The 26,959-nt window shown below is 36.9% G+C and overlaps 1 protein-coding gene across 10 annotated transcripts in view; it reads left to right on the forward strand.

Annotated features, from left to right (window-relative positions):
* The window catches only part of LOC111568755 (voltage-dependent R-type calcium channel subunit alpha-1E), a 209,969-nt gene that overhangs the window by 89,819 nt on the left and 93,191 nt on the right, over nucleotides 1-26,959 (forward strand). For all 10 annotated transcript variants that reach the window (XR_008604037.1, XM_055017585.1, XM_055017591.1 and 7 more), the window contains 2 exons: nucleotides 11,839-11,945; nucleotides 12,655-12,794. Coding sequence is in view for 9 of the 10 variants with exons in the window: in XM_055017585.1 (XP_054873560.1) it covers nucleotides 11,839-11,945; nucleotides 12,655-12,794 (247 nt within the window). In the remaining variant the exon portion in view is untranslated. The remainder of the gene's footprint in view (nucleotides 1-11,838; nucleotides 11,946-12,654; nucleotides 12,795-26,959) is intronic.

Consider the following 26,959-nt stretch of genomic DNA (forward strand, 5'->3'; position numbering starts at 1 on the left):
TCTTAAAGAAAATGTCAAAAGTTTTACTGATATATATGGAATCACTTTAGATATTTTTAGGATTTTTGGAAGATTTTTACTCATTTTTTGAAAATATTTACAAGAATTTTCTTGCAAATTTGGGGAATTTTTTAAAGAGTGAAACTTTAAAGACTTTTAAGAAATCATTGGAATTTTCTTCCTGAAGGTTTTGCAAATTTTCAGAATGTGGGGAATTTTTTGCTGAATTTTTGGATTTTTTTCAGACAAGAAAATAATATTTTTGGTGCCTGTAAATGAGGACAACAGGAGGGTTAATAAAATGTGAACATTTTCAGAATGAACTTTTTTGCCCTAAAACAGAGGGAAATTATTTGGAGTTATTGTTATTTATACGTTATCATGCTGTGATTTTACTCGTTCAGCCCACTTGAAATCATATCGATCTGTATGTGGCCCCTGAGCTAAGAGGAGTTTGACACCTCTGCCTTAAATGCACCTTTTGTAAAAGCAACAGCCACATAAAAACACGTTAACCACACACATGTAGTCGCTCAAATCGTCTAAAACTCGCACCGTTCTTTGCAGAGAATCACTCACGTATGCACACGCGATCTCTGCAGGACGTCTAGTAAAGGTCAACCTTGTGTTTGGAGCACAACTTGCCGCTGTCACCTCGCCACAAGAGCCTCTTTTTATTCCCTCTGAGTGCTCAATTAACAGCAGTGGATCAATTCAGGAATTAGCCACAGGGCTGGATAGGGTTAGGTGTGTGTATGTGGGCTTTGGAGAGCAGCGAGTTTTCATAGTTATTCGAGTACGGCTCTCTGTGCAAGCGGTTAAATGTTGTGTGTGAGGCTACCTGCCGGAGCTGCAGCCGATGGAGGCCTGGCATGGAAGAGGCACAGCTAATGAAGGTGTGAGTTGAGTGATGGCAGCTGGTAAAGACTGGCAGCTGCTCCTCCTGTCTGATCCCCACTGGGAGCCCCTGCAGCGGGAAGTTTCCCATCGAGAAGGTACACTTCTAAATAATTGATAGTTGGATTTAATCATTTGTTTCATCAGCGGTGCAAACAGAAATAATCCTGCGAGAGCCGGTTAGCAGGGTTTGAGTTGAGTTACTGATCTTATCTGTGTGTTTTTGTGATACATTAGGAGTTAAAATATACAGACTGATACGTTAAAAGTGCATCAGGTTGTAAATTACTGGCCTCCAGAGTCAATTTAACCCTCCTGTTGTCCTCATTTACAGGCACTAAAAATATTGTTTCCTTGTCTGAAAAAAATCCCAAAATTCTGCAAAAAAATTCCCCAAATTTCTGAAAATTTGCAAAACCTTCAGGAAGAAAATTACAAGAATTCCTTACAATTTGCCTGAAAAGTTTTATTTTTAAAAAAAAAATCCCCCAAATTTGGCAAGAAAATTCTGTAAATATTTTCAAAAAAATGAGTAAAAATCTTCCAAAAAATCCTGAAAATATCTAAAGTGATTCCATATATATCAGTAAAACTTCCAATATTTTCTTTAAGAACATTCACATAAAAATCAACCAAAATCCAGCGAATTTCGCTGGATTTTGGTTGATTTTTATGTGAATGTTCTTAAGAAACATTTTTAACATTTCTTTTTTTCCACCAAAAAATTTTTAAAGATTTTCCAAAAATGTAGAAAATGTGGACATCAGAAGTTTCACTGTGAAAATATTTTTTTTCCCCACATTTTCAAACTTTAAAGCAGGTTAATTTTGACCCGCAGGACGACACGAGGGTTAAAGCTGAAGGAGATCATTAATTTCCTTCTGACTAAATTGCATCCTTGCATGACAAATGGAAACAGAGAATTAGCAAGGAACTGACCCCAGTGTCTCCAGTGTAGTTATGGTCCTGTTCTCATTTTCATTTCTAAGTTTTCTTTTCCACTTACGGCCTGCTTTTTTTTCTTTTTTTTTTTACTTCTTTAACCCTTCAAACTCCAACAGTTTCTCTGCGTCCTTCACCTCTATGGAAACAGCACAACCATGAATAGAAGAGTAGAGAACACAGAAATGAATCATAAAAAGAAGAAAAAACTAAAGCTGAATCGCTTTGATTATTGAGTTTTGCAAAAATTTAATAAACCTGGAATCAAGGAGTACAAAATTTTAGGAACAAGTGTCAACCTACATTAGACACTTTACTAGATGTTTTGTTTTTTTCAGTACTTGTCTTCTATCTGCTCTGTGGAAACACTGCCTGCAGTTCAGCTGAAAAGTCCCGGAATTTTTATTTACATGACTGTTGTTCACAGTTAAATCTCTTGTGGCTTCTCAGTTGCACAGAGGAGCACAGAATTTTTTGGTTTTGTGCAAATTCCTATTGAAATAGCACAACCATGTCTAGCAGCACATAGAACTCAAAAATATCATCTGTGCGTAATATGACACATAATGCCTTAAATTAAAAAAAAGAAAAACAAAAGTTGAATTTCTTTAATTTACAAAAATATAGAAAACTTTGAATCAACATGTACATGAAATTTTCAAGTGCCTGCAGGTGTTACAGTACTGGGAAAACATTGACTGGACATGCAATAGATATTTAACTATTTAGATTTTTAATTTGCTTCTATACTTGTCTTCTGTCAGTTCCGTGTAAACACTTCCTGCAGTTCAACCCAGTTTGGCAGAAAAATCCCTGTTTTTTGTTACAGGACTGTTGGTCACAGCTGAGTCACTAATGGCTTCATAGTTATGCCAGAGAAAGCAGATATTTTTGTGCTATTGGCAGAATAAAAATCCTGCATCTCTATTGAAACAGTACAACCACATCTAGCACTACACAGAATTTCCTTTTGTGCAATACGGCACAGTTATAATACTGCAAATCATTAAAAACAGAACTAAAGTTGAATTTGCTTGGTTATTTATCATTAAAACAAGATCTGAAAAATGTTGGCTCTACATACTATTGATATTATCTACATAGATTTTTGATCTGTTTCTATACTTGTCTCCTGGCTGCTCTGTGCAAACGCAGCCTGCAGTTCAGCCGAAAAGTCCTTGAATTTTTGCCATGTGACTGTTGCTCACATTTGAGCTGCTCATTGCTTCACATTTGTACTGAGGATTGCATAATTTTTTGCTTTTCACCATATTTTGTTAATGCAAACTGTTTATTTTTGGCACATTTTTAACCCTCCTGTTGTCCTGTTTTACGGCACCAAAAAATATTGTTCCCTTGTCTGAAAAAAATCCAAAAATTCAGCAAGAAATTCTCCGAATTTATAAAAATTTGCAAAATCTTCAGGAAGAAAGTTCCTTTAAATTTCCCTTAAAATTTTTATTTAAAAAAAATCCCCAAATTTGACAAGAAATAAAAATAAAAAAATTAAAAGAAAAAGAAAAATTATAAATATTTTCAAAAAATGAATAAAAATCTTCCAAAAAATCCTAAAAATATCTAAAGTTTATCAGCAGAAGTTCTAATATGTTTTCTTGAAGAACATTTGAAAAAAAATCAACCAAAATCCAGGGAATTTTGCTGGAATTTGGTTGATTTTTTTGTGAATGTTCTTAAGAAACACTTTTAACATTTCTTTATTTCCTCCAAAAAAAAAAAAAAAACGTTGAAAATGTGGACTTTTTTACTGTGAAAATATTTTTTTTTTCCAAATTTTCAAACTTTAATACAGCTCAGTTTGACCCGTAGGACGACACGAGGGTTAAATAAGACATGTAGTCTGTGATTTTGATGAAACATCAGGATTTAATGTTCTCCTAAGGCCCATCGGAAAGTTGAAAATCAGGTGATTCTGGGTGTTTTGGCAGTTCTTGGCAGATAAATGGTGTCATTTTGGTGACTTTTAAAAAAAAGAAAACTTGCCTTTTACACCTGCCAGCAGGTTTTGGGGTTCAGTGCTGATTTATAAAGTGACAGTAGATCAGAAGTCTCCAGACAGTTTCACAGAACCAATCAGAACATACATGATGTATGTTTCACCTCCTCAGGCTGTTTATCCATCTGCTGCTTTGTTTCCTAACAGAGACGTACACCACTGTTCAAAGGTTTGGGATCACTTAGAAATCTCCTTATTTTTGAAAGAAAAGCATTTTTTTTTCCCAGTGAAGATAACATTAAATGAATGATAAATCCAGTGTAGACATTGTTAATGTGGTAAATGACTATTGTAGCTGGAAACAGCTGATTTTTAATGGAATATCTCCATAGAGGTACAGAGGAACATTTCCAGCAACCATCACTCCTGTGTTCTAATGCTACATTGTGTTAGCTAATGGTGTTGAAAGGCTCATTGATGATTAGAAAACCCTTGTGCAGTTATGTTAGCACATGGATAAAAGTGGGAGTTTTCATGGAAAACATGGAATTGTCTGGGTGACCCCAACTTTTGAACAGTGGTGCATGTATAAGGAATGAAGGCTGTATATAAACACAGCTGACTGAACTACAGCCACATTTGTCCTCCAGATTGATGGACTGGAGGTGAAGTGAAACTGAAAACAGATTGGATTCTGATGTCAGTTTAATCCATCTGTCTGACAGCAGCTTCAATCTTAGGTGCATTTTAATAACAATGCAGTTGAGATTTAACTCCTAGTGTGTCAGTGTGTTTATTTCCCCACGCTCAAATAGTGTTAATTTTCCTCCAAATGCAGATTACACCTCCAGCTTTCCTCCTGTTTGTGTATTTAATGCAGCCCTCTGCCTCCAGACACACTTACAAACACACTTACAAACACACACTCACTCAGAAAACTCACAGATTTCCAATAAGCCGGGCTCAGATGCTTGTGATTCATTTTTGATTTTCACCTCAGCGCAAAAACAATCACAGGGATCTGAGTGTGGTCTTGAGCGTATTCACGGATATGCAGGGCATCACGCTCCGTCTCCGTGTCTATTTTTACACGCATGTTTGAGGAATGGAGGCAGACTGCCAGCGTCACTGTGACTCACGGTGGCTCACGAGACGCCTGCTGCTGCCGGAGCCGGAGCCGGAGCCGGAGCCGGTAGACGAGTCCTGATCAGCATCCAGAGCGGCAGCCAGGATGCAGACACTTGTTGAGCAGCTTGGAGGGAAACCCAGGTCGAATCTTTCAGTGTTGATCAAAGAGGATTCATTAAAACATCTGGAGGAAGAGTCAGAGAACGCCTTGCATCTGTTGTGTAGAGACTGTCGGGTGTTTAAGGCTCAAGAAGTCAAATATTCAGTGACTGATTTAGCCCATAAGTTTACAGTTTTTGTGTTACTTTCACTGCTCTCAAGCTCTAAATCTGACATTATGCTGCCTGTTCATGACTCAACAGACAGAATTAGCAGCCAGGTGCTGAATTTAGTGCAACATTTAGCAGCTGAACGATGTGAATGTTTCCCTCAGGTGTTGTCAAAGAGCAAAATTCAACTTGCAGTAGCTAAAACAAGCTTTTTTCAAGCTAAAGTTTTATCTAAATGGAAAAAATGTCTTTTCTTTTTTAGATCCTGAGATGGTCAGTCATGGTTTCTGTTACTTCTAAGCTGGATTATTGCAGTTAGATGTTTGTCAGCATGGGTCAGGCACTGATAATACTGGTGCACATAAGCAGGAGTATATTTCACTTGTCCTGGCATCCTTGTTTTAGTGACCAATTCAGTGTATTACCTGTAAAATATTATTTGTTTATCAGTGCCGGTTGCGCTCTTAAATCCCACATAAACCAGAATCTGTTGCTGTTCTTGGATCCAGACTACCACTAAAGACAGATATGGCTTTTCCAGTAGCTAAACTTTAACCCTCCTGTTGTCCTCATTTCCTTTTCTGAAAAATTTTTTTTTAAATTCTGCAAAAAAAATCCCCAAATTTCTGAAAATTTGCAAAACCTTCAGGAAAAAAATTCCAAGAATTCCTTAAAAGTTTCCCTGAAAAGTTTTATTTTTAAACCCCCCCCCCCCAAAATTTGGCAAGAAAATTCTTGTAAATATTTTCCAAAAATGAGTAAAAATCTTCCAAAAAAAATCCTAAAAATATCTAAAGTGATTCCATATATATCAGTAAAACTTCTAATATTTTCTTTAAGAACATTCACATAAAAATCAACCAAAATCCAGCAAAATTCGCAGGATTTTGGTTGATTTTTTTGTGAATATTCTTAAGAAACATTTTTAGCTTTTCTTTTTTCCACCAAAAAAGTTCAAAGATTTCCCAAAAATGTAGAAAATGTGGACATCAGAAGTTTCACCATGAAAGTAAATATTTTTTCCCACATTTTCAAACTTTAAAACGGCTCACTTTTGACCCACAGGACGACACGAGGGTTAAAACAGCCTCCCTCTAATATCAGTGCTTTAAATCTCACTGACAGTTTGTGAATATAAATGAAAAACCTTTTCCATTTCAAATGCAATTACACTCATTGAATTTATCACACAATGACTTGGACTGTTTTTGCGCTAACTGCTTTGTCATTTATTGGCTTTTAATTGGCTTGTTTGCTTTTCGTTTGGTTTAATTGTTCTATTTGTCTGTTGTTGTGCAGCTCTTTGGTGGATGTTTTATTGTGTTTAATCCTCCAAACCCCAGGAAGTTTGGTTTTTTGCACTTTTTCACTCGCTGCAGGTTCGTTTTTCACTGCACCTCGATTTAAAGAGAACAGCCGCATGAGATTTTATTATTTATTGTAAAAAGATTACGGCAAAAAACAGGAATCAGATTTCCAAGTGTCCACAGCAAAACTGCAAAAAACAAACAAACAAACGTGGAGGCTCGGCATTCTGGAGATAACTTACTACTTAGATTTTTAAATTTCCATACTTATCTTTCATCTGCTCTGTGTTTTGCGGTTGTGTTGAGCACATCATTGTTTGATTTTTACAGAATGTGGTTCGTTTGTGTGATCTTTGGTGAATGAAACTTCTAGAATAACAGAATTCTGATGAAGTATCCTAGTTTTTAAGTTGCACATGATAAGTTTAATTACCATTGAAAAGTTCATTCTGACAATTCATTTCTTTCGTTTTTTTACACTTTCTGACTGATAAATGTCTAGTTTTGGCAGTTTTTTTTAAACCTTCTGGTAGTTTTTGCTCTTCAGAGGGTAAAATGTGTTGCATTTACAGCTGACTTGACTGAAAGGAGAACAGACATCTTTAGTTGGAAAGAAACACAGCTTCAGAATGAATGCTATTGCTAGGTTTAATGTGCTTTTAAAGTTGAAAATATTGGCCATATAAAGTACATGTTTCCTCAGATTCTTTCAAGTAGCCTATGCACAAAAGATATGTTTAAAGGCTTTAATTAGTCCACGTTATGCTTAAAACTTGGACTATATAGTATAAACGAGTAAATAGAAGTTTTACATATGGAGAGACGATCAGTAAAGACGCAAATCAAGAGAAAACAACAATCACAACAAGATTGAAATATCCCTAAAAACAAATCTGAATGCATCACTTTTACTTTTTGTGGTTGTATCTTCAGAAATGACGGCACTAATGTGGACCAACATTTTCCTCGGCCAAGCTTTTGTTTACTAAACTGCCATTTCTTTGCCTCATGTTGTTTGTATTTAGGATCAGTTAGCGGTTGTAATTATGCTGATCCACCTCCAGTGAGGTAGTTCAGCTGCCCGCTAGCCTGTCGTGTTGCACTGACTTTTGGCTGCAGGAGAAGCTTGTTGCCGTGGATACGTCTCTCCTCCCTGTTCTCTTCTGTCTTCGTTTTCCTCCTCTTCCTTACATCTCCGTCCCTCCCTCCCTCCCCTCCTTCCGCCAGTTAGTTGAGGTGTGGTCGCTGCTGAGAGATTTACAGTGTGATGCCAGTTATTGTCAGAAGATACACTTCAGCTGGAAAAAAAACAAGCAAACCTCTAGCTTGTGTTTGTGCTTTCTTTTTCCAACTCATCATCTCCTGCTTTTGTTTTTCCAAAAATCCACTGAGTCAGTCGGTGGTGCAGCCCAGCTTTGAGTTTGAACCCTGCAGGCTGGTGGGAGTGAGATTTTATTTGCTCTGTTCATTTATCTTCTCATCACTCACATGTCCCTGAGTAACCCTGCTGGATGCAGCTGCCAGCGCGCCATCGATCCGTCCGCCGTCGCTCTTATTCGGTCTCATTGCCTCCTCCTCACCTGTTTCGCAAGCCTCTGACTCTCTCTGTTTCAGCCTCATCCTCTCCTCCACTGATCAGCCCTCATCCCTCTTATCACTTCCTTCCCTGTTATCTCTGCCTCCCCCTTTCCTCGGCTGTCCTCTCTGCAGATTTAAGCTCCTTTCCCTGCTCTCCTGCCCACGTTCAGCGTTAGATAAAGAGCGCATTGCTTTGGCTCGGTTCGGCCCCCGGAGCGGCTGGAGTCGAACCAGCGACCGCAGCGGGTCTCAGCGTTGTAACGAGAGCGACCCTGTTCACGGGATCACGTCTCAGGCCTCAGGCCTCGTCTCTTATGATCCTGATAATAAGGATCAGAAGATTCTGCTGCTGTTTGTGTCTGTCTGCTGCAGCTGACCTCAGATAAGGTTGTGTCTCGGTGTGTCTCCAGCTTCGGGGCTCAGAAGCCGCCAGGTTAACCCTCCTGTTGTCCTCATTTACAGGCACCAAAAAATATGGTTTCCTTGTCTGAAAAAAATCCCAAAATTCTGCAAAAAAATTCCCCAAATTTTGAAAATTTGCAAAACTTTGAGGAAGAAAATTCCAATAATTCTTTAAGTTTCCCTTAAAAGTTTTATTTTAAAAAAAAATCTCTCAAATTTAGCAAGAAAATTCTTGTAAATATTTTCAAAAAAATGAGTAAATATCTTACAAAAAAAATCCTAAAAACATCTAAAGTGATTCCATATATATCAGTAAAACTTCTAATATTTTCTTTAAGAACATTCACATAAAAATCAACCAAAACCCAACAAAATTTGCTGGATTGTTGTTGATTTTTTCTGTGAATGTTCTTAAGAAACATTTTTAACATTTGTTTTTTTCCACCAAAAAGTGTTGAAAGATTTCCATCAGAAGTTTCACTGTGAAAATATATATTTTTTCCACATTTTCAAACTTTAAAACGGGTTAATTTTGACCCGCAGGACGACACGAGGGTTAATTTAGTTTCTTAAGCAGGATATCAGAGGATGTCTGTCTTTGCAGTGGGTTCGGTTCACTGTGATGAACTAAACTGTGTGTTTCTTCACCACTTCCATAGTTGCTCTTTGTGGTCTGTATTAATAATTTCTAATGTGTGAAAGTAAAATCAATTGGAAGCTCTAAGGGTTGTTATTTATTGATGTGATGAGTTGCTGACATGTCTATTGATATTCAGAGAAGCTCATGTGGCTTCCAGGTCAGGCTGACCAGTGTTGCAGTAGCACAACGAGCGTCAGAAAAATCTAAGATATCAGTCTGAACAAGCCGTTTTCTGTGGTGTCAACAAACACAACAACTCAGCGAGTGTCTTTGTGTTGTTTTATTCAAACTTTTGTGAAGATCTCAGATCCATAGATCAAACAAAAACACCTGTCTTTTATATTTGTGAGTCGGAGCACCAGAGGAGAAGGAGGAATGTTCTACACCTCCCCTGCACACTTTTAGAAGCAGGAGAACCTCATAAAACCTTTTGGGGTTCTTCACCATCACCACTGATGGACCCCCTGCAGCAGAGGTTACTTGAAAAACCCCTTAACGAAAAGTTTCGTGAGGTTTTGTTTCTATTTTGTAGTCTTTTTAACCCTCAAACATGAACGTATTATGAGACAATACTGCAGATAAAATGGGGACTTTTTTGTATTGAAACAAAAGGAGATTTTCATTAGCGCCATGATTCATTTGCTCTCAAATCTTTCTGCAGAATGTCAGACAGGATCCTAATCTCCCCAAATGTTATGTTATATATGTGTTGAACTATTAAATGAAGGGTTTGGAAGCAGAGTGGTCCAACCTTTGAGAAAAATGGGTTCAAAGTTTTGTGTTTTCAAGAATGGTCCAACATTCGAAGCACCATTGTAACGCTGTGTTTGGGTTGTGGCTTAGACCACTTTGCCACTAAAATCTAGATCATAAAATACTATAGAAATTATATAAAACTCAGTTTGGATTTTTGTGGGTTAGACCATTCTGCTTCTAATCCCCTCAAATGCAAGTGTCAGTTTTGTCTACACTGAACTCTACAAAAATCTCCTCCAGGAGCCTCTTTAGAGTTTTAGGGGTTCCTCCGTCTGAACTGAGCTGCTGAATGTTCCTCTAGGAATTCGCCAAGCAAGCAGAGTTTGTTAAAGCTCTCCTGATTCAAAGAAAGTGAAGTTCGGCACAAACTTCTTTTTTCTTGTCTTTTTATGGCTTCACAAATGAGTTGAGGTCACCCTGATTTAGAATGTGCAGGTGTGAAGACAGTTTGTTCTCTCACAAAAAGCTGAGAAAATACACCTAATAATTGGGTTTTCAGCACATTTCTCAACTTATGGAATGCAGACAAGGCTCCGGATCCATTCAGAAGGATTCCTTTGCATCTCTAACCCTTTAACATCCTCACCAAGAAAAAGATAATGAAAAATTTATGTCATTATATTTCTTATCTCTTTGGGGCACTAATAACAACAATCAATGTTTTTTTATGAAGAGACCCAGTGGTTTTTAAAATACTGACCTCTACCAAACGGTTGAGAAAAATTACTTGACCCTTTTACATCTTTTTTTTTTTTTTTTTTTTTTACATTTCAAATGACACAGTTGTGTTCAGCAACTCCTTAGGCACCATAATATGTCCAAAGTATTACTTTACCTTTGAAAATCACAGCAAACAGAGGCCTCATGTGAGGAGTGATTTTGCTCATGCTAACTTCCTGTGAGCAGACTAACTTCCTCTGTATGCTATTTCAAAACACAGTGACATCTACTGGACTTTTTTTTAGTATAATGTACCTCAGAGTGGTAGCTAATGAGTGGTAGAGATGGCTGAAACAGGTGGAATTAAATAAAACATCTTTTTCAATAAGTCAATAGTCAAAATGTGCTCTACCAAATGGTTGAGCAGAACGTTAAAGGGCTAAGAAGCTGTTTGTCTAAGAAATGTAGAGTTTCTTAAGTAGTATGGTACCTTACTATAGATCGACCATTTGCAATTAGACAACAGATCCTAAAAGAGAAGCTCAATTGCATTTTACTGAAGCTCTTGTGATTTTGAGTTGGAACCACAAACACCAACCTGTTACTGGACTTAAAACTACACCAAATCCTTAAAATAGTCCCAAACAAAACCTTGATTTAATGTCAGTAGAATAAGCCAGGAAATGTAGATGTTTCTTTGAAAATTTATGAGCCTTTTCAGAGAATATTATGAACTCAAAGGCTGAGTCACACACAGATTAGGTGTTTCCAAGCAGCCACTTCTTGAAAATGAAGCTACTCGTGTCAAAAAGGTCAGTTCTGCAAATGTCCACTTGAGGCTGGTTGTAAAAGTGAGTCAAACCTAATAGACCTCCATGTTAAAATGTCAAACTTTACAGCAGAAATAATCATGTTTATAGCCTGGAACAAAAGACAGTTTTGGCCTCTATAGCTAATTTCTGCATTCATGATAACTTTACAGTGGGTCAACTTTAATAGAATTCACCCGTTTTAATTATATTGAGGCTTAAAGTTTTGCAGAATTAAGGAGTGGCTGCTTTGAGTGACAGTTGGTGCCGATACTGGACAATCTGTGGCTCGAATAGTTGGAAGTTAGGAGAACTACCAAGAACCTCATGACCTTCACAACTACTGTTCCTCTGGGTAACATCATGTAGGGTTCGTCCATCTTTCTACAGGGTTATTTCATGGGATTTGTTGACAATGACAAAAATATGGAAAATCACAAGCATTGCTCATTGAATTAACATCAAATGCCAACATTACCCTTAACTCCACTCTTCACTCCCTTCGAGTACATGATCCTGGCCACCATCATCGCCAACTGTATCGTCTTGGCTCTGGAGCAGCACCTTCCTGGAGAGGACAAAACGCCCATGTCCAAGAGGCTGGTGAGTTACTGAAAACATCTGCAAACACACTTTCACAATCTGCCGCCTGGTTCAGATGAGGAAAAAGCAAAGTGTGCTCTAAGATGTTTGCAGCAGACGAAGACAACTGGTGCCTGAGGCTTTTAAGATTATTCAGATTAACTTTTACATTGCAGAGGACAAGCTTGTGTAAGTTATTATGCCGAGATATTTAAAAGTTTTTGTTTAACCTTCGTGTCGTCCTGCAGGTCAAAAATGACCCATTTTAAAGTTTGAAAATGTGGGGAAAAAAATATATTTTCATAGTGAAACTTCTGATGTCCACATTTTCAACATTTCTGGGAAATCTTTGAATATTTTTTGTTGTAAAAAAGAAATGTTAAAAATGTTTCTCAAGAACATTCACAAAAAAATCAACCAAAATCCAGTGAATTTTGCTGGATTTTGGTTGATTTTTATGTGAATGTTCTTAAAGAAAATATTAGAAGTTTTACTAATATACACACATTTGGGGGATTTTTTTTAAATAAAACTTTTATAGGAAACTTTTACGGAATTATTGGAATTTTCTTCCTGAAGGTTTTGGAACTTTTCAGAAATTCGGGGAATTTTTTTGCAGAATTTTTGGATTTTTTTCAGACAAAGAAACAATATTTTTGGTGTCCATAAATGAGAACAACAGGAGGGTTAACAGTTTTGCTGATTTCTGTGTTTTTCTCTGCACCAACAGGAGAAGACTGAACCCTACTTCATCGGGATGTTCTGCTTCGAGGCCGGGATCAAGATCATCGCGCTGGGCTTCGTGTTTCATAAAGGTTCCTACCTCAGGAATGGATGGAACGTCATGGACTTCATCGTGGTCCTCAGTGGGTGAGTCCAGCAGTGTGTTCATGTGTGGGAACGCAACTGTGAAACAGGATCAGCAGCATGAATGGAAACGGATGCAGAACAACGTGTTCTTGGCTCTTATTAACAGTTTTATTGTTTTTCTTCACGGTTTTTGTCGCAGGTTTGGTTGCACACGTTTGACAGGCTGCTTCCTTGTTGGTTGTGTTTGTTGGAAATCTGTCTTTTTTTAAGAAAAAGGCACACAAGAAGCCAGTTTAGTTGACCTTTGTTGACCTTACATAGTATCAGTGGTGAAATAAATCTGATCATCATTTTAGTAATCTGTATTTTCAGTACATGCAGCTACAGTAGATTTATTTGAACGTCCATTCTGCTGTATGCGTTTCATTTAAGATGAACACAATGTGCAATTAACGCTTAAATCATCCTAGTCGAAGAGATGAAAGTTGCTGGTATCTACATTTTACAAAAAATGTATTTAAATGTCTAATAAGTATATTGCAAAAATAGAAATAATGAAAAGCATATAGGAGGTGTGTTTGGGTCCTGGTGGGTCAGGATTATTGATCTTATTGCACAGTTGAGTTGTGTTGCAGACCAGCCATATCATAGATTATAACACCATCAATAACTATCAGTGAGTTTAATTTTCCCTCTTTTAAAACCACCTCACAGTCACCCAGGTGTTTGCTACCTGTCCGTTTATTTCTAGCTTGGAAAAGAATCACACAAGACTGAGTTTGTTATAGAAGTTGCCATGTTCATGAAGATTTATGTGCAACAAGATGTGGGGCAGCAGCGATTCTTTGGCTGAAAAAGACTTTTAGCCCAACAAGGTGACAAAATGACGTAGTTCAACCATCCTGTTTGTTTATTTCACTGGTTTGATCTGGAGGAACAGGTTCTATTTAACGTGTTTGAATATCCAGTGTTAAATCTGTATTTAAAGATACTGTGCACTGATCAGCCACAACATTAACCCTCCTGTTGTCCTCATTAATGGGCACGAAAAAAAAGTGTTCCCTTGTCTGAAAAAAATTCAAACATTCAGCAAAATATTCCCCAAATTTCAAACAATTTGCAAAATCTTCAGGAAGAAAATTCAAAAAATTCCTTAAAAGTTTCCCTTAAAAGTTTTATTTAAGAAAAAAATCCCCAAATTTGGCAAAAAAATAAAAATTTTAAAAATTTAAAAAATATGTAAATATTTTCAAAAAATGAATAAAAATCTTCCCAAAAAATCCTAAAAATATCTAAAGTGATTCCATATATATCAGTAAAAGTTCTAATATGTTCTTTAAGAACATTCAGAAAAAAATCAATGATTTTTTTTACGAATGTTCTTAAATAAACATTTTTTTAGCATTTCTTTTCTGCACCAAAAAATGTTCAAAAATTTCCCAAAAACGCTGAAAATGTAGAAATTTCACTGTGAAAATATATATTTTTTCCACATTTTCAAACTTTAAAACGGGTCAATTGACCCGCAGGACGACATGAGGGTTAAAACCGTCCTCCCTGGACTCCAAACACTGATCAGGAACCAAGATGCAAGCAGCAGAGGTAATAGAAGTTGAGCGATAGAACTCATTTTCTCAGTACATCCCATCGATCCTGGGGAATTTTTAGGCCAAGTTAACACGTTTCGTCCTCAAACCTTTCTTGCGGTGTGTCAGGACACACTATCCTGCTGAAAGTAGTCTCACTTTTCCAGTCGATTCTCCAGAACATAAAGGTCTGGCTGCACCTCAGTATCAGTCTGCTATAGGGAGAAAAACACACTCTGGCCTGTTTGGAGTTTCTTTAAACCGACCAGTCGTCATGGGAGTAGTTAAATGAAGGATTTGCCTCTGATGTTTCAATGAAATAGTGACTGGGGGAATTTTACTGGTGGAACATTTGTAGGCAGGGACATGAACTCTGTCATTAAAGTGGATAATCAATGAAAAACTAGCTGAGCTGCCTAGGTGAACAATCTAAATCCTTGGAAAAACTTTAAAAATGAATGGCCAGCAGCAGATTTATACCCAGAAAATACATCTGGTGAGTCAGACTGTGCTGAAAGATGCTGTTCAGATGCTCATCTGTATCACTAAATGCGAAAATTCAAGAAAATCTTCATCTGAATCTATAAATGGGAGCAAAATATGCAAATATAATACAATAATTATCACACTAACAGTTGTTTTCTTTTATAAACTCTACACAACAGGTCAATATTTATAATTTTGCTTGAATTGTACACACACTATCTACACTTTTGCACCTTCTACCTCGTGCACTTTTTATTAATTAGCTTAACCTACATGTTTACGTACAGCTGTACCTTTTATGTCATTTTTGCACTGCTTGTAGACATACTTTTTCTTTAATGTTGACAAATGTACACTATCCGGTTGTGCAACATCAGTAAGACAATTGTTTTTTATAGTTCTTAACCCTCCTGTTGTCCTCATTTATGGGCACCAAAAAATATTGTCTGCTTGTCTGAAAAAAATCCAAAAATTCTGTAAAAAAATTCCCCAAATTTCTTAAAATTTGCAAAACCTTCAGGAAGAAAATTCCAATAATTCCTTAAAAGTTTCCCTTCAAAGTTTTATTTTTTTTAAAAAAATCCCCCAAATTTGGCAAAAAAAATTCTTGTAAATATTTTCAAACAATGAGTAAAAATCTTCCAAAAAAATCCTAAAAATATCTAAAGTGATTCCATATATATCAGTAAAACTTTGAATATTTTCTTTAAGAACATTCACCAAAGAAATCAACCAAAATCCAGTGAAATTATCTTTTTTCCACCAAAAAATATTCAAAGATTTCCCAAAAATGTTGAAAATGTGGACATCAGAAGTTTCACTGTGAAATTATATATTTTTTTCCACATTTTCAAACTTTAAAACAGATCAATTTTGACCCGCAGGACGACACGAGGGTTAAAAGAATAAACTATCCCACTGTTTTCATAGACACACTTGCACAATATTTTTTCTGATAGCTGTTTATATTTTATATTTGCACATTTCTTACTGTGCTTTTAAAAAATGTCTGATTTGTGAATGCAGGTTGCTCTTTATTTGACAGAAAAGAAATTCTGTTTTATTCTATAGTGGCTCGGTAGTTACAGCATGCTCTAAAAGACACAGGAAACATCTTCTAATAATTCAATTTATTGAGTATTTTTCTCTCTGATCCACATTAAGATGCTGCCATCAAAGGCAGAGTTTGCAAACACAGATGTAAACAAGCTGGATTTGATATTCCGAGGAAAAGAAAAAAGTCAGCTTTGTAAATGTTTAATGAAGAATGAGGGGAAAATTATGCACTCAGCATGTTTTTTAGACGCCAAGAGGACAAACAGTGAGTTTTGTTGAATGAGTGTAAACATAAATGATCATAAACTACTACGAGGCACCTTTAACTTGAAGCTATTGCTGTTAGAAAACCTCTCTGGATCAACCTGAGCTGTAGCTGTGGACGGTTTACAGGCTGTAAAGCAGAACTTCAAGCTGTTAACTAATTACATGGCAGGTAAAGACCCAGAGGGGAGCTAACGTTGGGCACTAGTTGTTGTATTAAAGCGCTTTCTCTGGAGAGGAAGGTGCATCATCAGAGCAGAGAGGGCGAAATGCTTTCAGAGGAGGAGCAGATTAACCTCGACACCTGTCTGTCTTCTCACTCGCATGAATGAAATATTAATCAGCTCACGAGTACAAAGGGTAGCAGACGGGGTTCTTAGAGAATTCTACATGATTCTGGCTGCTTAATTATTGACGAGGCCGGCTCGGGCTTCTTAACGAAACTCCTCTCTCTGCTGGAGAGAGGAAGGATGTGAAGTTGTGTTGATCAGCTGCGAGGACGTTCAACCAAACAGCGAGCTTCTGTAGAGGTTTCATTAAAACACAGACACACGGCGATGCATTTCTCCGACCTAAGCTGCCCGAAAGGAAACAGATCAGAAAAGACTGAAGGCTGCAGAGGCTCTGTGAGGGTGACGGATCAGAACTTACCTTTCTGTGAGCTCCGAGCATGAAGGCAATGTTTACTGATGTGATGGTTTCTTCTAAAACTGAAACTGAAAAAAAAAAACAAAAACTGAGGTCAGTTGGAGCTAAGATTCAAAAAAGCAGTCTGAAGGCATCTGCATGTCATTTTTGATGAAAAGAAGTTAAATGCATCAGATAAACAAAGGCAAAGCAACTGGTCATTACATTTCATATTAGAAAGACCAAATCTGAAGTTTTTCCCTTAAAATCAGCTGATTTTTTAAAATGTTTTTTAAACTCATTTTTAAATGAGTTACAGGTCCATGAAGCACATAGATGAGTGGAAATTTTGCACTTTTTTGAGCCTTTATAACTTCAGATGTGAAGCAGATAAACGCCAGAAATTTTGGGGGCTGAAAACCATATTTGAGTTCTGTTAATAGGAATGAAGTCATGACTATAAGAGGAGCCTTTTATCAAAATGAGGCCATTAATATACTAAAAAAAAAGAGAAAAAGAAAGCAAGAGTGCCTGAAAAAATACATTAATGATGTTCTAACACTGTAACTTCTAATTAATGTTAAAATGGTGACGATAAAGCAAAATATGTGTGAAATAATGACATTTTGTATGTCATTTAAATGCAGTAAAGCTGTGTCATAATATCGTGACACATTACAAAAGAACATATTACTGTTTGTAAAACTACAGATTTTTGATGTGGACAATTTTTACAGTTTTGTCCTGATTTTTATTTTCATTCAAATGTAAATTAATGCTTTCCTCCCCTATAATTTTACTATTTTTAATCTGTAATTTTGCAAAACCAAAAAATGTAAAATACAATTTTTTAATCATCAATACACACAATTTTTATTTATTATAATGATAATGATATTAGAAATATCTGTCAAATAACCATATTTTTTGCTGAATGAGCTAAAGCAATAATAGTGTAATTTTACTGTTAGATGTTGTAAAATAATGAGTTGCCATTTATAGAAGCAAAACCATTTTTGATGTGGACATTATAGATAGTTTTGGCCTATTTTATTTGTTTGTTTGTTTGTTTGTTTGTTTTTTGCAGTTACCATAAAAAATTAAAATTTATTTTAATATTCTATTTAAATCTGTAATATAATCCTTTTTTGAAAAAAAAAGCAAAATGCATTACTACCCAAAACTGTAAATAAAGTAAAGTAAAATAAATTAAATTAAATTAAATTAAATTAAATTAAATTAAATTAAATTAAATTAAATTAAATCAAATTAAATTAAATTAAATTAAATTAAATTAAATTAAAGCTATAACTTGTCCTTATCCCAACGGCTTACAATACATGGTGATATGACCATTTAAAGTTTACCCAAATTGCAAAGATTTTGTCTTTAGATTGAGATACCTTTAGTGGATGCAAAATGTATTTAGTTGCAGTTTTTAATAGAACTCAAATGCGTTTTTCAGTCCTAAAAATTTTATGTGTCTATATTCTGTACTTAGGAGGCTCAAAATTACTGGAAAAAATAACACAAACTGAAAAAAAAGCAAAATTTTGACCTACTCTATGCACTTCAAAGGCTTGTAAGTCTGAAAATATTCCTAGTGTCAAATTTTGCATGTCTTCATTAAATATATTAAAGTTACTCCACATGAAAGATCATCTGTTTCCGAGGAGGTCAGATGGGAGACTCTGGGTTGCATTTGAACTCCTAACTGTGACTGAGGGAGCAGAAATGCCCACAAACCACCGTTCATTTTATTAAGATTCAGCTTGATGAAGTGAGCTGCAGATAGATCCCTCTCTGAATTATCATTCAGGCCACAGCAAAGATAAATTAATGAAAATCTTCTCGCTCTCTTATTCGACACACACACAATCTCCCTCCTAAAGGCCACCGCTGGAGGTTTGCAACCTCATTAGAAAGTGAGTGACGATGATGAGATCGGCTGATAACATTAGATGAGTCACCATCGCTGTCTATCAGTCGGTCATTAGGAGCCTCCGCAGACAGCAGGACTGAGTTACAAATATGATGCACACAATCCCTCCTACGTCCTAAACCTTATACAGTCTCATATTCAGATTTTCAGGATCCCTCTTTGTTTATTTTGCTTCTAAAACTACATTTTGAAGCATGTAGTTCTGCAAATGGAAAATATGATTGTTTTGAGTGCGACTAAACCTCAAGACTGAGCTAAAGTGGCAGCAGGAAGAGACTTATTATTCCTGTCAAGTCTATTTTATGTATTTTTTGGGTATTCTTATGCATATATTACAGATTGCAGTAGAGAAATGAAGCCTTATATTTCTCTACAAAACTCACTGTAGCCTCATTTTTCACTGCATTATAAAATCCTGCATCTGACGGCAAATACAGGGAACTTAGAAATGTGTCTTGCGCTGTATGATACCGTTATAATGTCCTTTAAAAAGCTTATTTTCTTAGATTTTTTTTATATGATCAAAGAAAGATCTGTATTTTTGCTAGTTTATTTAATAAACAATCCTAGAATCCACATGTACAACATTTTTACTACTTCCATTTTTAATTTGTTTCCATTTTTGTTTACTATGGTCTGTTTGCACATCCTGCAGTTCAACCAAAGAGTTCCTGAACTTTTATTATGTCACTGTTGGTCGGAGCTGAATCACTCATAGCTTATGCTGAGGAGCACATCATTTTTTGGATTTTAACTGAATTTGATCTGTTCAAATACTTTATTTTTGGTGAATTTTTAAACTGAACATATAGAAGGACGTCGTTTTAATCAATTTTAAAATCAGATTTGGATAATTTTGGTTAATTTTTCAGTTCAAACCGAACCAGAAAGTGTACAATCTGACAGTTTTGACAGTCTCTGGCTCTAAAAACTGGTGTAATTTTGGGTTTGTTTGAGGATTTAGAAGCTTGAACTTGTTATATTTATAAACTGACTTGACTAAAAAGATAACTGAGTCCCCATTTGATAGACATTTTACGACTTGCTTACTTTTTTACGTGTTTGTCTGAGGTTTTGCTGCATACACAGGCTGCAGTTTAGCCGAAATGTCCCTGAAACTTTGTCATGACACTGTTGATCACAACTAAGTCACTGATAGCTTTCTGGTTATGATGAGGCCTACAGAATGTTTAGTTTTTTACAGAATCTGGTTACGGCAGATGTTTTATTGTTGGTGGTTTTTTAACAAAAAAATAGAATAAATAGATTTTGATTAAATATTGCGATTTTACGCTTGGGTTTAGTGAAGTTTAGTAGTTTGAGAACTGTTGAAAGAAAAATCTGTCAGTTCTTGCTATTTTTGCAGTTTCTATGACTGGTAAAAGGTGTGTTTTTGGTAATTTTCTTAAGACAACAGGCCTTTCAAGCCTGGTGACTGGTCTCGGAGTTCAGATGATGAAATGCACTCGAAAAATAAAGTGACTTGACTAAAAAGAGAAGTGAGCAGAAACGCAGATTTAAAACATATTCTGCTGTCTCTGAATGCGTAATGAGCAGCTATTGGTTACGTCAGTGCTGTGCAGCCTTTTCAATTGCACCCAAGTGGCCATTTCTTCAGGTTTCTGTCTGTTTTCACAGTTTTACTCTGATAAATGATTTAATTTTGGCAATTTTTTTCAAAAAGACAACACTGATTTCAAACCTGCTAGCAGGTTGTGAGGTTCAGAGGAAGAAATGGCTTCAGATGCTGAGAAATATTTACCTGCAGGCAAGTTCATAACTCAGTTCCTTTCCAGTTAATTAAAAAATGTTTTCTGCATTTTGAGATCACACTATGTTTTGACTGCTTTTGATTAGGTGCAGAAAAGCTACTTCAGTTTGGTTGTCATTCTGTTATTTTCAGACACTGAAGGATTCTGATTAAACTCAGTTTTTCCCTTCAGGCTTTGTGTGCAGAAAGAAGCAAGCAAAATATCGGAGATAAATCAGAGCAGTCAATTAAAAATAAATAGTAAAAATGATAACTTCAATGAATAATTAGCTAGATTTGCACTCACATCAAACAAAGGAACTAGGCAATTTAAAAATTAAAGAATAAGATTGAAGGTTAAAGTTAGAAATTAAAAATCAAAAAAAGAGAGAATTAAAGAATTAAAGATTACATCACACCAAAGAACCAGGCAGCTAAAATTAAAATAAAACAAGAGAGAACATCTAAAACAAACAGCACATAATACAGAATAAAACACTAAAACTAAATGAAACTAAAAGTAAACTTCACATAAAGCAAGTTTATAAAAGTGGGTTTTCAGAAGTGATTTAAAAGAAGTTACTGACTCTGCAGGTCTCACCTCCTCAGGCAGGTCGTTCCAAAGTGGAGGTCCTGATGGAGGAAGCTCGGTCACCCTTAGATTTAAGATCTCTACACACTGCGATTTTCAGCCATCCCAGACTAGAGACAACAATGGTGAGAGAACGGTGGCGATATCTTTGGTTGTGGCTCTAAATTGGTGGTCCTACGTCGCACTGTGACACAGGTTCAAGGACGGCTGTTGTCATGGTGACCAAAGACAAGCTGCCATAAAATTCTGACAGTGTCATAAATTTGGGGCTATCATCTCACAGTGTGACTGCTGCTGCGACCTACGACAACTAACTAACCAATGGAAATGCAGGATGAAATGACGTACTGATCAGTGCAACACTGATGCTAAACCCAAATAGATGATTTGCGGCGACAAAACGGATCAAAGCATGTATGAGGGATTTAAACAAAGACGACAACTTGTCCTCCAGTTCGTACCACAACCTGACAAAAAAGAACGAAGCATGGAAGGATATAATTGGAATTGACCTCTCTTTCCAAGCCATGACCACGTCCATATTCTCCTTTTCCTTTTCTTGGGATTTCTCTCCAAACACATAAATGTTACAATGTTAAGGGCTCCGTTCATGTTTGGCTAGTTTCCCTGTGATTGTAGGGTTCATGTTTGGCTAGTTTCCCTGTGATTGTAGGGCTCATATTTGGCTAGTTTCCCTGTGATTGTAGGGCTCATATTTGGCTAGTTTCCCTGTGATTGTAGGGTTCATGTTTGGCTAGTTTCCCTGTGATTGTAGGGTTCATATTTGGCTAGTTTCTGTGTGATTGTAGGGCTCTGTTCATGTTTGTCTAGTTTCTCTGTGATTTTAGGAGCTCTGTTTATGCTTCTGTTGTTTATTTTTCATGGAAGGACGGCACCTGCTTATGACGTTTTTTCTCTCGCATTCATGTCGACCTTTAAAAGTGATCAGTAAAATGTTAAAATCGATTCTAAAACAAACAGGGCGCCAGTGGAGGGAAGCAGGATAGGTGTGATGTGATGTCGTCTGTTAAAACCAGTAAAGGCTGGTTTATGCTTTCCGCACGAACGAGCCGCACGGAAATGAGACGCTTGGAATTCAGCTCGAGAGACCGTGTGTGGTTTTATACTCCATGCAGCGTCTACTCCCAAACTGCAGGGGGCAGTGTATCGCAAAAACACACGTCTACCTGGTCTACTCTAGAAGTAAACTAGAATAGAAGAAGTTTGCCATCGTTTACACCACTTACAACACGGCATTTTACTGAATAGTTGCATTTCAGCAGTTAGTTTTAATTTCACACCATGAATTGTTCATAACCCGATGATCTCTGTGTGATGAGTCGTATAAATGTCTGTATTTCTGAACTTCTGCTGCTAGGAGCTCCTGTTCTTCCGCCAGTTTTCAACGTGTCTCCATCTGCATAGTTAGAAAAATTTGGAGGTGCACAACACGGAAATTTTCCGCTTGACAGGGGCCATGTGAGGGGGCGTGGCTGCTAAAATGACCTAATTTGTCCACACGGAGCTGCACAGACCTCGCAGACGCGGCAAGCATAGAACAAGCTTAAGAAGCCTAACTGGTGGACAAGTTGGAGTCGACAGAGGGGCTTTACAGGAAAGGAGCTGAACAAACCTCACTCCGGCGAGACACCACAAATTAACACAACTGCGGAAATTTCTCTCACACTCGACTGCTCAGACTACAAGCCTTGCGAACTTCTCCTTGATGTTACGTGTGAACATGTGTAATTATGGAAGCGCTTGCTGACGGTATCATCGCCGGAGGCCATGATTACCTCAGCAAGCTGCCTCGCTGTTTCAAGACTACACAGAGAGAGCGAGTGGGAGGCAGGCAGCAGAAACCAGATGGCACCCGCTGCTTCCTTAAAGGCTTTTATCGTCTACCTGAGGACTGTTGTGATTGAAACTTGAATGCGGGAGCTGTCGGGTTCTCTCGGGGTCGCTGGGTTCACCAACCGGTTAGCTCCGCTGGAAAAATGTGAGGCAGGTGAAAGAAGGTGAACAATACAGAGGAGTGAAGATAATAGAGAGTGGAGATAGAGCTGGGAGGAAGTGGAAGGAGGCCTCCATGCGTAATCGTACATACTAATTGGCACCTTGGCAGTCTCATTCGCCGGTGAACCCTTTATTAGGCTGGCAACAGTTGGCAGAGAGCGACGCCCACCAAGGGTTTGTGTCACCGCAATCTGCCAGACGCTGGAGGGGGGAAGGGAGAGATAGAGGAAAGATGAGGAGGTGTTTTCACTTTCTCTCTGTGACTGTTAGGTCTGGGATAAGTTTAGGGGCTGACTTTAGACTAAAGATGGTTCTGTTCTTTAAAAAAGCTTGAACAGTGAAAATGTGAGAAAACAATGAGAAAAGAAAAAGATGCTCAGAAGTAGAGATGACACATTAGTGCACAAGTATTTCTTAAAACAAGGTTTTTCCTCTTTTGTTCTCAAAGCAAAAAAAACTCCATATGAAAATGCAAAAACACTACTGAGGTGTTGTCAAGAATGTGCAACAACAATGGAGGTATAAAACTAATCCTAAAGCCAAGCTGGCCAATCAGAAGCCTGAAAAAGCTACAACTGATTGCTAATAATCACACATTGAGACTGATACGATACGAGACAATAAGACAAGATGTGATACGATACGATACGATGCAATAAGGCAAGATGAGATACGATGAGATACGATACGAAGAGATACAATATAATACGATGAGATACAATACGATATATGATAAGACAAGATGAGATACAATACGATGAGATACGATACGAAGAGATACAATATAATACGATGAGATACGATATGATACGATAAGACAGGATGAGATACGATACGAAGAGATACAATATAATACGATGACATACGATATGATACGATAAGACAAGATGAGATGCGATATGATGAGATACGATACGAAGAGATACAATATGAGATACGATACGATATGATACGATAAGACACGATGAGATACGATACGATAAGACAGGATGAGATATGATATGGTGAGATACGATAGAATACGATGAGATACGATAAGACAAGATGAGATACGATATGATACGATAAGACAAGATGAGATAAGATACAATGAGATACGATATGATACGATAAGACAAGCTGAGATACGATACGATGAGATAGGATATGATACGATAAGACAAGATGAGATACAATACGAAGAGTTACAATAGAATACGATGAGATACAATACGATATGATATGATAAGATACGATAAGACAAGATGAGATACAATACAATGAGATACAATACGATAAGACAAGATACGATACGAAGAGATACGATAGAATACGATGAGATACGATACAAAATCTCAAAAATGTGCTAAAACTGGGGGAAAAATATTTTTGAACTTATCTCACAAAATGTTTGATATATCACGCTAAAACTTCACAAATATCTTCTTAAATATCCGTTATGTTTTCCTCACTGTGCTATTTTGTGCAGTTTTATCTTCTTGCTGAAAAGAAGATGTAAAATAGCATTGAGGAGCCCAGATTTTTTTCTTTTCACAGAATCTGCTAAGTGCAAATTGTGTATTTCTGGTGATTTTTTTTTAACAATTTCAAGCTTAGATTAGCTTCATTCTTCAAATAGAGTATCACATCACATTTGAGTTGTTCAAGGACAGTTGGAAAATTTAAAAAAAATTTTTTTTTCCTATTTTTAGAGTTTCTTGCTCTGACAAATTGTATAATTTTGGTGTGTTTTTAAAGCTCAGGAGATTGAGGGTAGCATATTCAAAAGTGATTTGAGCCAGCTCCAGTGTTCATGGTCAGAGGAAGAAAATTAAAATACAAATAATTTTAAGATAAGGTAAGCCTATATTAATCCCACAGTGGGGAAATTTACAGTGTTACAGCAGCAACGACAGTGCAAACTTTTAGGAAATGAAATACAAAATAAACCAAGATGTACATAAGATTCAAGGTTCAAGGTTCAAAAGTCAAGAACTTTATTGATATATACACAGTAGAAACGTAGTGGTTACCGTGAGTAATAACAAATAAAATGAGCTAAAATAAAATGAAATAAAAAATAGGATGAAAATAGTTAAAAATAAATTCTGTGTGCCAAAGTTGGCATCTTGTGCAAAACTGTCATATGTAAACAGGCAAGGGATATGTGCAAAATATTGCTTAATACTAAATAGAAATAATGTACTTGTTTCTTCTTAGTTACTGTAGTGGATTTTTCTTTTTTCTAGACTACCAGATTGTATAGTATGTCAGTTATCTCAGGAAGTGTTTGATTTATCACGCTAAAACTTCTTGTTTTCCTCACTGTGCTATTTTGTGCTATTTTACGTCTTCTGGCTGAGGCTGAGCAGCAGTGTTAGATGTCGTCAGGATGCGATCACACTTCATCTGAAAGCTGAGATCTCTTCCTGTCTGGTGCATGTTTGCGTCGCTCATGCGTACGAAGCGAATGTGCCACTACTGCCCGTCTCCCAGCCAACAACGCCTTATGTCTGCTTGGCGCTGGTGCACCTGCTAGAGCCGATCGCCTCCAACTGCATCCTTGTCCTCTCCGGTCTCTTTCTCCATCTGCTGTCTGATCGATTGATGGGTTCAGACACAGCGGGCCTGGATGTGTCCCCCTGAGCTGTTACCGTGGTGACCGAGGACCCCGCCCCGGGGTCAGGCTGTCGCCGGCTTCGGGCCCCGCTGCTTTCGCCGGTCAGTGTCTCCACAATTAGTCCAGACACGGATAGATTTGTCTTTTCTGATGGTGTGAATGTGAAGCCGCCCTTTATGTGTGAGTTTCTTCAAGAGGGCTTTTGTTTCGTGAATCGAGCGAAGACGAAGAAAAGAGCTGACATTCAAAGTGGTGTTTAAGCTGCAAATCAAGTCAGTGAATAATGATGATGATGCTCAGGAAGCTGACAGACTAACAAGCTCGCTTTCCATCCCTGTTTGCCCTCCGTCCATCCATCCGTCCATCCATTAGAGCAGGGGTGTCAAACATGCGGCCCGCGGGCCAAAAGCGGCCCAATCCGGCCCTCAAAGTGTAAAAAATTACTGAAAAGACTGCAAATTGTAAATTTGTAAAACTGTAAATTGAAAATAATTTCTAGACCTTGACAAGTGGTTTTGATCATAAAGTAAAATATTAGATTGCTCATTGTTCTTTCGTGCCTCGTTTTTGTCATATTTTGTCTTGTTTTTGTTGTTTTTTGTCTGACTTTTGTTGGTTGTCTCATATTTTTGTTGTTTTGTTTCTCATTTTTGTCGTTTTGTGTTTTCTTGTGGTCTTGCTTGTGTTTTTTGCCTTTTTTTGTCATTTTGTGTTTTGCTTCGTTTGTTGTTTTTGTCGTTTTGTGTCTTTTTTGTCTCCCTTGTGTCATTTGTCCATCTTTTTTGTCGCTTTGTGTCTTGTTTTTGTAATATTTTGTCTTGTTTTTGTTGTTTTGTCTTTTTTTTGTCTGACTTGTCATTTTGATCATAAAGTAAAATCCTAGATTGCTCATTATTCTTTTGTGCCTCGTTTTTTTCATATTTTGTCTTGTTTTTGCTGATTATTGTCTGACTTTAGTCGTTTGTCTCATCTTTGTTGTTTTGTTTCTTGTTTTTGTCAGTTTGTGTTTTCTTGTGGTCTTGCTTGTGTCATTTGTCTTGTTTTTGTCATTTTGTCTTTTTTATGTCTCGTGTGTGTCGTTTGTCCATTTTTTTGTCACTTTGTGTCTTGTTTTTGAAATATTTTTTCTTGTTTTTGTTGTTTTTTGTCCTTTTTTTGTCTGACTTTTGTCATTTTGATCATAAAGTAAAATACTATATCATTCAGTTCCAGATACCTGAGACTAAATGTTGTGTTCCTTTATCGACACTCTGTGATCTGGGAGTTGTAATGTGTAAATGATTTAAGTGAGGCTGAATGTTGTTGAA

The sequence above is a fragment of the Amphiprion ocellaris genome, chromosome 2 (assembly GCF_022539595.1).
Source record: "Amphiprion ocellaris isolate individual 3 ecotype Okinawa chromosome 2, ASM2253959v1, whole genome shotgun sequence".
Lineage (NCBI taxonomy): Eukaryota > Metazoa > Chordata > Actinopteri > Pomacentridae > Amphiprion > Amphiprion ocellaris.